The sequence below is a fragment of the Moschus berezovskii genome, chromosome 22 (assembly GCF_049115385.1).
Source record: "Moschus berezovskii isolate FMDL1 chromosome 22, NW_MosBer_1.0, whole genome shotgun sequence".
Classification (NCBI taxonomy): domain Eukaryota; kingdom Metazoa; phylum Chordata; class Mammalia; order Artiodactyla; family Moschidae; genus Moschus; species Moschus berezovskii.
In genome coordinates, this window is record NC_142481.1 from 38,276,128 (window position 1) to 38,288,308 (window position 12,181).

At 42.1% G+C, this 12,181-nt stretch overlaps 1 protein-coding gene across 7 annotated transcripts in view; it reads left to right on the plus strand.

The window, feature by feature from the left end:
• Positions 1–9,127, plus strand: part of PSME3IP1 (proteasome activator subunit 3 interacting protein 1) — a 37,170-nt gene extending 28,043 nt beyond the window's left edge. For all 7 annotated transcript variants that reach the window (XM_055412703.2, XM_055412704.2, XM_055412700.2 and 4 more), the window contains one exon: positions 8,698–9,127. In XM_055412703.2, the coding sequence (XP_055268678.1) occupies positions 8,698–8,915 (218 nt within the window). In that variant the 3' untranslated portion in view covers positions 8,916–9,127. The remainder of the gene's footprint in view (positions 1–8,697) is intronic.
• The last annotated feature ends 3,054 nt before the right edge of the window (positions 9,128–12,181 follow it).

The window sequence follows — 12,181 nt, forward strand, 5'->3', positions numbered from 1 at the left end:
TCTCTTGTAGGCAGCATGTTGTAGGCTTTTGTTTTTTTAATCCAGTCAGCCACCCTGTGTCTTTTGATAGAGCACTCATTCACTGACATTTAATTATTGATAAATATGTATTCATTGCCATTTTAAACTTTGTTTTCCTGTTGATTTTACTTCTTCTTCCTCTTTTTTGTGTTTTCTTTTGTCCATTATGTTTATGTTCTCTTCTTTTTGGATTTTGTGAATCTGTTGTAGGTTTTTGATTTGTGGTTGCCCTGTTTTTCAAGTATGTTAATCCCTTTATCTACCAGCTTTAGACTGGTAGTCATGTAGGCTTAAACACATAGAAAAAAAAATCCATGTTTTCTTGTTTTCTTCTGCCACATTTTATGATTTTGATGTCCTCTTTTGCATCTTCATGGTCATCCTTTTGCTGTTTATTGTGGTTATCATTGCTCTCAGAGAAAGTTTTAAATTTTTAAAAATCTGTGTTAATGTCTTACTTAAGTGATTTATGTCCCATTGTGATTTTCTCCTCCCTGTAGATTCTCAGTACTTTTCTATTTAGAGCTGACCTTTCAATATTTTTTTTTAAAGATAGGCTTAGTATTGCTGTATTCTTTTACTTTTTGCTTATCTGAGAAATTCTTCCTCTCTCCCTCTGTTCTGAATGGTAATCTTGCTGGGTTGAATATCCTAGGTTGCAGATATTTCCTTGTCAGGAGTTTGAATATATCTTGCCATTCCCTTCTGGCCTGCATTGTTTCTGTAGAGAAATTAGCTGATAGCCTTATAGGTGTTCCCTTGTAATTAATTTATTTTCTTTTGCTGCCTTTAGAATCCTCTTTTTATCTTCAACTTAACGCTACTTTTATTATAATACGTCTTGATGTAGGTCTGTTAGGGTTTATCTTGTTTGAGACCCTCTGTGCTTCCTGTATCTGGATACCTTTTTTTTTTCTTTTGGTTTGGGAAATTTTCAGCCATAATTTCTTCAAGTACATTTTCAGTCTCCTTTTTCTTCTCCTTATGGGATCCCTATTATGCCTTGATTGGCATACTTTATATTATTCCATAGGTCTCTTAAATTGCTTTCTTTTTTTTTTTTTAATTTCCAGTTCTAATTGAGTGATTCCATTATTTTTTCTTCTCAATCACATTCATTTTTCTGCATTATTCATTCTGCTTTTCATAGCCTTTAATTCAACTTTTATTTCATCAAATGAATTCTCTAATTTTTCTTGGCTCCTCCTTGTAGTTTCTAGTTCCTTTTTATAGTAATCTATATTTCTGTTGATATTCTTAATTCCTTCAATATTTTCATTACCTTCTTTTTGAACTTGGTATCCATCAGACTGAAGAGGTCTGTTTCATTGTTTGTTCTTTTAAGAGGAATTCTCTTGATCTTTAATTGGGAGTGATTCCTCTGCTTCCTCATTTTACTTACATTTCTCTTGCTCTGTAAGTTTAGGAGAAGCAATTATCTACTGTAGTCTTGGAGGCCTATTTTTATATGGGAATGACCCTTTGTAGCCAGCATGGGTTTAATTTTTTTTATTGTGAGGGCTGTTTTTAGTATGGATGCCTGCCACCTCTTTCCTTAGTATGTGCTGGCCGTTGTCCCCTTGAGAGGAGGTGTGATTGATATTGTGGTGATTGGATCCTGCACTGGATATTGAGCATGGCCTCCCTTTTGCTCTCTGGTTGTCATTGCTCTGCCTGGGGCAGGATCTGCTCCCTAGTTGTTGGAGTAGAAGCTCCCAGCTCTATTTCTGAGCTACATTTCTTTTTAAAACTCTGTTTGTTTATTTTTGGCTGTGTCGGGTCTTTGTTGTTGTGAATGGGCTTTTTCTAATTGTGGTGAGATGGAGCTGTACTCTAGTTGTGGTGCAGGGACTGCTCACTGCAGTGGCTTCTCTTGTGGAGCACCAGCTCTAAGACGCGTGAGCTTCAGTCTTTGCAGTTTGCTGGCTCAGTAGATGTGGCACGTAGGCTTAGTGGCCCTGTGATATGTGGGATCTTCCCAAACCAGAGATCGAACCTGTGTTCTTGGTATTGCAAGGCCGATCAGGGAAAGCCCCCTGAGCTGCATTTCTGATCTGTGGTATGAGGTATGTGGGATTAGACTGTTCTCACTGGGAGAGGAGTCGCTGAGTATTTTCTGTTAGAGCTGATCATCTGTGTGTGTGCTCTGCTGTGTCATTTTCCACCTGTTGTGTGGGCTCACAAAGTAGACTGTCATTGGCACCACCCTCTCTCTGCTCCACCTCAACTGTGGGTATCCTGGCAGTCAGCCCTGGCGCCTCTCAGGCTTTGTTTTCACAAAGCCACCAATGCAGATCCACTGAAGTCAGGTCCCAGGACTGCAGTAGTTGCACATCTGGACCCTCTGAGGGAGCTGTCGAGGCAGCTCAGACCCTCGCCTGTCCTGGTCTCAGGATCAGCAGTTGTCCATTCATATATTCCGTAGACACTGAATTCACAAAGCCAGCCGTGGAGGTGTAAATCTGTGGTTTGTGCAGCTGTGGGGAGAGATTTCAGCTCTGCTTTCTAAGTCTCATGATCCCTGGGGGCTCAGCTGAGATTTCAGTCCCACCTTTGTTGGGCAACCCACTAGTGTCTACTCCCAGGACTGCTGAGGCAGTGGCCAGAGCACTGGAGCCTGCCTGGGCGGGGCCTTTCCTGGAGCGCAAGGAAGCAGGAGCCGGCAAGTGGGGAAAGAGGCTGCAGTGGCAACCCCACCCCTCTCTGCGTGCTGATTAACAGTGGTGCTTCTCTGGTGGCCTAGGATTCTTCCAGTTACACTCTTGGTTTTTGTGCCCCAACCCCTCCCTTCAAACTGTCTCTGCACAACGAACAGCAGTCCTCTCCCTGGGTCTGTCCTTAAGCCTGCATTCCAACATCCAGCCCCCATCCATACCAGCAGACATGTGTCTTAGGCTAGAGCATACAGGATGGTGGCACAGACCATCTCTGTAAGTCTGTCTCCTGCCTGCCACTAACTGGTTGTTGTGCCTTCCTCTGAGCCTCTTTCTTCCTCTGATCTAGGTGACCTCCTTGCCGGTGAGGGGACTTCCCAGGGTGCTGGAACTTCTATTCTCCTTCAGCTCCCTCCCAGGGGTGTAGGACCTATTCCGCTTCTTTTCGTTTTCCTTTTGTACTAACTGGTTACCTGGAAATCTGTCTTGTCCTTTCAGGTGTTTGAGATTTTCTATTAGTGTTCAGTAGGTGTTCTGTGAGATTGTTCCATTTATAGATGTATTCTTGATACGTTTGTGGGAAGAGGTGGGTTCCATGTCCTGCTACTCTGCCATTTGAATTCTTGTCTGACAGTTGGTTTTCTAAAAATCAGTATCCAAGGAAGGTTTAGACATTGTCTTTGGTTTACATGGCTTAAAAAAATGATTCAGATATAATTCACATACCATAAAATTCACCCTTTTAAGGGAGACAGTTTAGTGGTTTTTAATAATAATGTGTATTTATCACCACTGTCTAATCCCAGAACATTTTTGTCATGCCAAAAGTGAAGCCCCACCCATTCCCATTAGCAGTCATTCCCCATTCTTCCCTCTCCCCAGCCACTAGCAGTCATCAGTCTACTTTCTGTCTCTCTGGATTTGCCTTTTCTGAAAAATTTTATGTAAATGGAATCATGCAACCTATGACCTTTTGTGTCTGACTTCTTTTCACTTAACATGTTTTCATAGTTCATGCTGTGGCATGTATCATTATTTTTTACAGCTGAATAATGTCCCATTGTATGATACATCACATTTTTGTCCACTCATCAGTTGATAAACATTTGGGTCGTTTCCACATTTGGGCTTTTAGGACCCATGCTGTTATGAGCATTCATACCCAAGTTGTGTAAACAACTATTTTCAGTTCTCTTGGGTATATAACTAGTTGTGGAATTGGCTGGGTCATATAGTAAATCTATGCTTTACTTTTTCAGGAACTGCCAAACTGTTTTCCACAGTCGCTGTACCATTTTTATATACCACTGGCAGTATATGTAAGGGTCCAGTTTCTTCATATCCTTATCAGTACTCATTACAGAAACTTCTCTGGTAGTCTGGTGGTTAAGACTTTGCATTTCTGCACAGGGAGCATGTGTTCCATCCCTGGTCAGGGAACTAAGATCTCACATGTCATGTGGCACACAAAGGAGAAAAAAAAAATAGAACACTTGTTACTGTCTTTCTTATATCCATCCTGTGAGTATGAAGTGATCCTTTATTGTAGTTCTGATTGGAGTTTCCCTAACGACTAATGATGTTGGCATTGTGTACTTAATGACCTTTGGTTTATCTTCTTTGGAGAAATATGTACTCATATCCTGAGCCTACTTTAGAATTGGGTTATTTGTCTTTTTATTGCTGAGTTATAAGAGTTCTTTATATGTTCTGGATGCTAGACTATTTGTCATAGAGATGATTTACAATTATTGTCTCTCTGTGGGTTGTATAGAAAGAACGTGTGATAGTGTTCTTTGGAGCACAAAAGTTTTAAATTTTGATGCCATCAATTTATTTTTCTTCGGTTGCTTGTACTTTTAAGAGTCATATCTAAGAAGCTATTGCCTAATTCATGGTCATGAAGATTTACACTTAAATTTTTTTGAAGAGTTTTATAGTTTTAGCTCTTAAATTTTGATCTTTGACCCATTTTGTTAGTTTTTTGACTCAGAAGTTTGTTGAAAGGACTTCTTTCCTCCACTGAATTGTTGTGATACTTGTGAACAGCATGTATGGGTTTGTTTCTGGACTGTCTTTTCTCTTCCATTGATTTGTATAGCTGTTCTTATGCTGTCACCACACACTTTTGACTTGTTTGTGTGTACTCCATGGCTTGTGAGGGCTCAGAGTCCTAAGCACTGGACCGTCATGGAAGCCCCACCACGCAGTTTTGATCACTCTAGTCTCGTAGGAAGTTTTGAAACTGGAAAGTGTTATTCCTTCATGTTTGTTCAAGATCGTTTTGGCTACTTGAGGTCCCTTAATTTCTGTTTGAATTTTGGGATCAACTAGTCAATTTCTATGAAAAAACCAGCTGGGATTTTGATAGGGATTGCTCAAATCTGTAGATCAGTTTGGGAATATTGCCATCTTACAGCATCTTAACAGTAGGTTAGTATGTCTTTTAAGTTTCATTTAACCTGGGGTTCTTCCTTTATCTTTATTTTTGTTTCCTTTATATTTTACTTGCAAAGAAACTGGGTCTCTGTCTTGTAGAGTTTTTCATCCTCTACTTTTGCTAATTGCATCCCCATGGTATTCCTTTATACCCTGTATTTTGTATAAAATGGTAATTAGATCTAGAGCTTGATCAATTCAAGTTGATTTTTTGGTAAGATTACTTCATATGTTGTTTCGCATTTCCTATCATAATCTTAATTAACATATGCTTCTGTTTGTTGCTTAGTTACCTTGGGAGTCATAGCATACTTATGCATACTTCTTTATTCCTATTTAAGGCTGTGTAATCCATAGTATGGTTGTAGCATAGTGTATTTATTTAGTTTTTTTTATTGATGAACATTTAGATTCTTTTTATTCATTTTCTAGTGTGATGTTTCATTAAATAACCCTGTGCATGCATCATTTTTCACATTCACAATATGTCATGTTAAATACTTATAAGTAGAATTATTGAGTCAGATGTACATCTGTAGTTTAGATAAATATTGCCGAATTGCCCTGCTAAGAAGTTGTTCCAGTTTATATTCCCATCAGTGATGTAAGAGTTCCATTTTAACTGGAATCTTTTTAATATATAAGAAACTTGCTAAACTTTGGCTGCTTAAATAGGATAAGTATATATACTGTGTGTAAAGTGTCATAGAAATCTAAAATGTATTACAACTAGTTACCAGGGAGCCCTGTATCTGGTGCTTATACACTGATAGGAACTATCTCCATCAGTCAGTGAAAAGGAAAACTTGTGGGCTTCTTTAAACTCTCTAAAGGCAGATAAATTGTATTTAAGAGCCATCTTTTCTTTGTTATTCTAAAACCCTTCTTCCTACTTTTTCATTCTTATTTTAGAAACTGGACAAGAAATATCCTTTTGCTAGGGGCTAAGGCCCGGTGAGAAGACTGTCCCCTGAAGCTTTAGAGTCTTGACCTTGGTCATTAGAAAGCTTTGTCCCTTGAGTCCCCCAGAAGATAGCCCTGTGGTCCTTATGGAGATTCAGGCTTCCCCATTGGAGGTGCTGGCTTAAGCTCTGAGCAGATCCAGTGAATGTACAAGTTGGTCCCATCTACTCTCATGTCATGCATCTGTCTGAATCCCAAGAATGTTCTCCGTTAGTAATTTTCAGTGTCAGTTTAGTATGATAATGTGGGCCTGCAAATACAGAAGTTGGCAGGAAACTTCACCAAATGGGTGAGATCAGAGGGCACCATCTTGTTCTATGTGGGCATTTAACTGCTTTTGGAATGAAATTTGTTAGAGCTGCCATCTCTTTTCTTTTTTGAAACTTCCTAGATAATTGGGAGATTTGGTCCTTTCACTTAAATTTTGCTAATGCCATCATAGTCCCGATTCCTTTGGTTACATTTCTGTGGCTGGCTTCCATCTTTCCTTTAGGTCAGCTCTAGTCTTCCACAGGTGCTGTGAACTTGACCCTTCTTTTCTAAGATAGACCTGAAAATTCAATTCACCCTTGAAATACTTAATCTCACTGAATAGCTCCACACAAATTACTTTTCTAAGTAACTGATTCATGCCCTTATGATATCAGAGGTTTTTTTATAAACAAAAGTTTCTCACAAAATGCTGAAAGTGTCATTGTATGTGTGAGCATAGTAATACAATGAATGTTCAGGTAATGAATGAGATACAGTTTGATATTATGTCCTAAATTTTCACATTCTCCTCACTCCCACTCCCACCTCCAAAATCTAGCCATTTGCAGTGAAACTCTGTAATGCATTTTCCTGCGTTCTCACACATTATGAATGTTGTCCTGCTCTCTGCCCAGGGGATGGGATAGAGAAAAGAGCCCTTACCTTCCAGAGACTTACAGTCTGAAGAGAATGTGGATAAAGAGAAGAGAGACATTAGGACTGTCAGTCTTCTATAGCCTTCCTGGCTATAATACAGGGGTTATGGAGCTAAAGGGGCTGTCCTTCCTAATTAAGTACCCTTAGCAGCAGCAGCAGCAGCAGGATACTCTTTGAATTTTTGCATTTGGCGTCCTTAAAAATTGTGTGAATTAGGTAGTCATATGCACATAATAACAAATTGAAAAGGGACAAAAGAGTGTGGAATGAAAAGTTATTTTATCTTAGAGATCATTGAATACCAGTACACACAGAGATGCTCTACTCTTCTTAATGGCTGGATACTAGTCCCTTATATTGGTCCTCTGTTAATGCAGCTTTTGGTTTCTGTTATCAACAGTGTTGCGTGAATATCATTTAAGTGTGAAGAACATGGCCACATTGTCCTACATTCCCTCAGCAACATATGTAGGTGCCTATTCCTCCTTACACATTGTTTATGCTTTAAAGTCATTTGTTTCTTTTTTGATAAACTGTTTGTGTCTTCTGTCTGCTTTTCTATTTAGTTGTTGATTGGTTGTTGGTTTTGGAAGGACTTTTTATATCATAAAGAAGTTAGCTTTTGTGATACTAATTGTAAATATTTACCTGTTTTTTTGTAACCTTGTTACCACCTCTTCTGCAGGCATTTTAACTCTCATGTCACTTTTATGCATCTCCATGTTTTCACATTGCTTATCTTTAGCAGCTTCCTTTTTCCTTATTGGTAATTCCTGTATGAGCAAATGAACTGTGTGTACTGGCTGGTTGAGATCTCCGTCTGCTTCTCAGTGGTATTTTTTTACTTATTCCTCATTTCATCTACTTGGAACAGTGTATCCTTTTTGAATTTATATGAGGTGTTAGGGGCTTGTTGGGTAGCTACCAGTCTGACAGGACTGAGTGACTTCACTTTCACTTTTCACTTTCATGCATTGGAGAAGGAAATGGCAACCCACTCCAGTGTTCTTGCCTGGAGAATCCCAGCATGGGGGAGCTTGGTGGCCTGCCGTCTGTGGGGTCACACAGAGTCGGACACGACTGAAGTGACTTAGCAGCAACAGCAGCAGGGGCTTGTTAAGGCAAAACCCTAGAAGGTAATATGCTTATCAGTCTGAGACAATGAGTTGAACTCCAGCCGTACTGTGCAGTGAGCTCTGGGAACATATTAGAACATTATCTTTTGATTCAGGCTTAGTGTAATGTTTTCTACTCTAAGTGGCCTTTAACTTTAGGCGGGTCTTTGGACCTCACTCATCAGCAAAATGGGGGATCCCTGCATACCAGCTTGTTTTGGTGATTAAATGAGACTGAAACAGGGAAGAAGAAGGGGTGGAGAAGAGTCCTTAACTTTTCCTCTAACCTTTAAGTCCTGTGTTTTCTAGGCTGAGGCTTTCTGTCATGGAGGTGAGGCCATGACAGTGGGTTTCCTTGGGCGAGAAGAGCCCCAACTACTTGGTGACATCCTACATGGTCTTAAAATGTTCTCTGCTGTGGCTTTAGTTTTCTCAGTTGCAAACGAGGCGCACAACTTTGAGATCAGTGTGACAATAGTGTTGACTGCATAGTGTTGTTTTGAGGCTTCCAAACGTGAAGCCCTCAACACATGGAAAGCAGGCCATCAACTTTGGAAAAGGTTGCTGAAGTAACAATCCCACCTGCTTTTTTGCAGAAGCCCCGTCCTGCGTGTCTCTAGGAAGCACCTCCCTGAGCAGTCCCTCCATCCACTGCCCATCCGCGGCCGTCTGTATCGGCATCCTCCCAGGCCTGGGTGCCTACTCCGGGAGCAGCGACTCTGAGTCCAGCTCAGACAGCGAAGGCACCATCAACGCCACGGGCAAGATCGTCTCCTCCATCTTCCGAACCAACACCTTCCTCGAGGCCCCCTAGCTCTTCTGTTCTCATCACAGGGTGCTCCTCCCCACGAGTAGACTGGACAGTTTATTCTGCCTACAGGCATTACTTCCCACAGAAAACTCCTTTGCCTGCTCCTTATGCACACCGTGACATTTTTAACTGCATCTAAAAATGTGCCAGAATCCACTTGTGGCCAGACTTGTGTTTGGTTTCTGTTTCTACTCCAATACAGATGCCCAAACCTATCCTGCAACCTCTGTCCTCACTGATAGAGATTTCGGCCCAGCCGAAATTTCACCAAAAACACCCTGGGAAGATAGGTACCATGCAGCTTGCAAAGAGTTTGGATTCTGTTGTCTTCTTCTTTTTTTTTTTCTTTTTTCCTTTTCCAACATCATTGAGAAGCAGGGACAGTTTATTGAATCGATATCATTTAAACATTCTATTCTAAGTGATTATATTGCATTGTGGAGTGTGTGGCAGGCGGGGGTGGGGAGGGGAGAGCCCTAGTAATGGAACAGCGCACAAGACCCTGAAACTAACTGATTCTTGATGTTGTGTGAGTAAGTAAAGATTCTAAACTATGTCCAAAGGGGGTGTCACTTAACACTTATTGTTCATTGATAAGTTTTTCCTTACCCTTGGCTATTCCTTCTCCCTCCATCTAATTCTACTTAAGATTCTAAATCTTAGAGAAACAAACATAGGCCTTATTTTGTTGTAGCCAGAAATCAGAAGTACTGATAGTATGTGGACAAGATGACTTATTTCTGGCAGCTCCTGATTCTAGTATTGTGAGTCAGTGGGACACCACCCTCTCTGTTGGATACATTTATAGTTGTGACTTCTAACTGTGGAAGCTGTTTCTACCCTAAAGGTGCTGCCTTCGTCCTTTCCTCTGCTTTGGTCTGTTGCCCTTCCTGCTTTGCTCTTCCCATTCAGAGCAGCCAAGACCTTGAGGTGCTGCTCCATCCCTCTCCTAAAGCGGGGTAGGGGCTCTCCCTTTGGGAAGGAAGGAAGGACAAGGGGAGACAAGGTATGGAGGCACTGAGGACAGAGGTGACCATCAGCTTTTAATAGCAGCAATCTGGAGGCTCCCCTGCTTCAGAGGAGTGAGCCCATGGAGTTCTTTCTTCCCCTGGGTTCGTACGTCAGTTGTTTCTACTTCCTTGGGTGTGAGACAGAGACACACACAGAATGTGTTGACACCGTGATACTGGCAGGCAGAGAAGCTACTCTGTTTTATCGTGGGCAGAGAGGCCCCTGGATCTCTTCCAGCCCACTCCTTTTCCCTCCCAAAGCACTGACACACTGGTGCCCGCTAGCAGATGGCGACTTCCCTTCACCCATAACTGATGCCTTGTGAATTCTTTTTCCTTTTCAGAGCTCGTTCGTTCGTTCGTTCCGTCGCTCAGTCGTGTCCGACTCTTTGCGACCCCGTGGACTGTAGCCTACCAGGCTTCTCCTTCCATGGGATTCTCCAGGCAAGAATACTGGAGTGGGTTACCATTTCCTTCTCCAGGGGATCTTCCCAACCCAGGGATTGAACCTGGGTCTCCCGCATTGGAGGCAGACGCTTTAAACTCTGAGCCACCAGGGAAGCCCAGAGCTACTCTGTGCTAATTGTTCCTGACTGTCAGTACAGGCACATCAGCTCCATCCTAACAAACAAGACTGAGGTAAAACTATAGACACCTTTTGCCTGTGCTTCATTGTTCCTGCGATTGTGCTGTTGTTATTACAGCCCATACCAAGGGCAACCTCGGATCATCTCAGGAGGCAGACAGAGGAGCCAAAGTCACGATCTTCATGTGGTTTGACTTTTCAGAGGCTATTACTATGCCTCATGGCCTGTGTTGATGTTGGGAGAAGTTGAAAAAGGGTTGCATGGATTAAAAGCCTGCATTACTTGGAAAGCTAATCCACCTGTCAGAGAACAAGATCTTGCTTTTCCTATACTGGAGCTTGTGCTTCCAACTCCCTCCCCATCCATTGTAACAGCTAGATTGTGTCGAGGAGGTTGAGACTCTTCAGACTGAGATTTCTGCTCTTTATGTCACAAGAGTGGTTGAAGATCACTGGTGATCATTTCATCTTTCACCATACCTATTAGTGGAGAGCCCTAGAGCTGAGATATGGGTTCTGTAGAAACCACCAGTAGCAAAGCAGGGTCTGGTCTGCCCAGTGGAGGAAGCTGCCCTGGAAAAACATCTAGTGTAGACTGTGTTTCAAACCCAAAGAACAGGAAAACCAAAGATGGAAGCAAACACTGCTTAAATCACAAAATGCAGCTCTCCTGCCTTAGTAGATAATTAGGATTTTATAACCAGATAGTCAGGAATAAAACTGGGGTTTGGGGTGGCTTCTTAAAACCTGTTGCATTGTCCTGAGTGGTAGTCTTCTTACAACTTTGAACCATGTGAGGGAGAAAGCTTGTCTATGAGGAATGCTGTTGCCAGCCCTGTGCCCAGGAGGAGAGAACGTTGACTTCTCAAACCCAGAGTTGGGAGGGCATTCTAGACTTTTTCAGGAGCATTCTGGACTGAAAGTCAAACCCCTAATGAGGAGTGGCTTAGCTAGTCCCTTGCATCCTCATTTGTTTCACTCTTCACCTTGTGGGTTATTCCCTTCTGGCTACCTCCCAGGAATCCCAACCTGGTTTTGCCTTCTGTGGATATTATCACGATGGCTTTTGTGCTTGGAGCCAGACATTTTTACTACCTGAGTCACTTGGGCAAAGTCCTTAACCTCTCTGAGCCTCAGTTTCCTCCTTGGTAGATAGGAATAAGGATACTAGCTTTACAAGTGAGGGTGAAAGATGATCTGGATTAGATACTTGGTGTGGTACCCAGTACTCAGTAAATGGTAGCCATCCTAATGGTAGCACTGTTATCCTCGGCCTCCCCTGTCTGGGTAGAGTGTCCAGAGTTTCTGTGAGTGGTGATTTATGGCAGGTTTATCCGTCCTACTGGCATTCCTCAGTTGTAGCTTGAACACTGATGTGATGATGGGTCAGATCTGGCCATCAGAGCTCCAACCACCTGCTTCTCCTATGTGCTTTCCTCTCAGTTAAATGTTAATTGCTCAGGCACACCCAGTTCCTTGGCTCGGGTGTCCTAGCCGTGGGTATATGGCTCAGCTGTTGTCTTTAAGCCCCTCCAGGAAAACAAAAAGAAAAAGCTTGGTGGCAGCGCACCATCACTTGGACTTGGATGTTTCTTGATTTCTTGGCGTGCCCAGCCCATTTAAGTGTAACAGTATGGAATGCAAGTTCTACTTGGTGGGAGGCTAGATCTTGG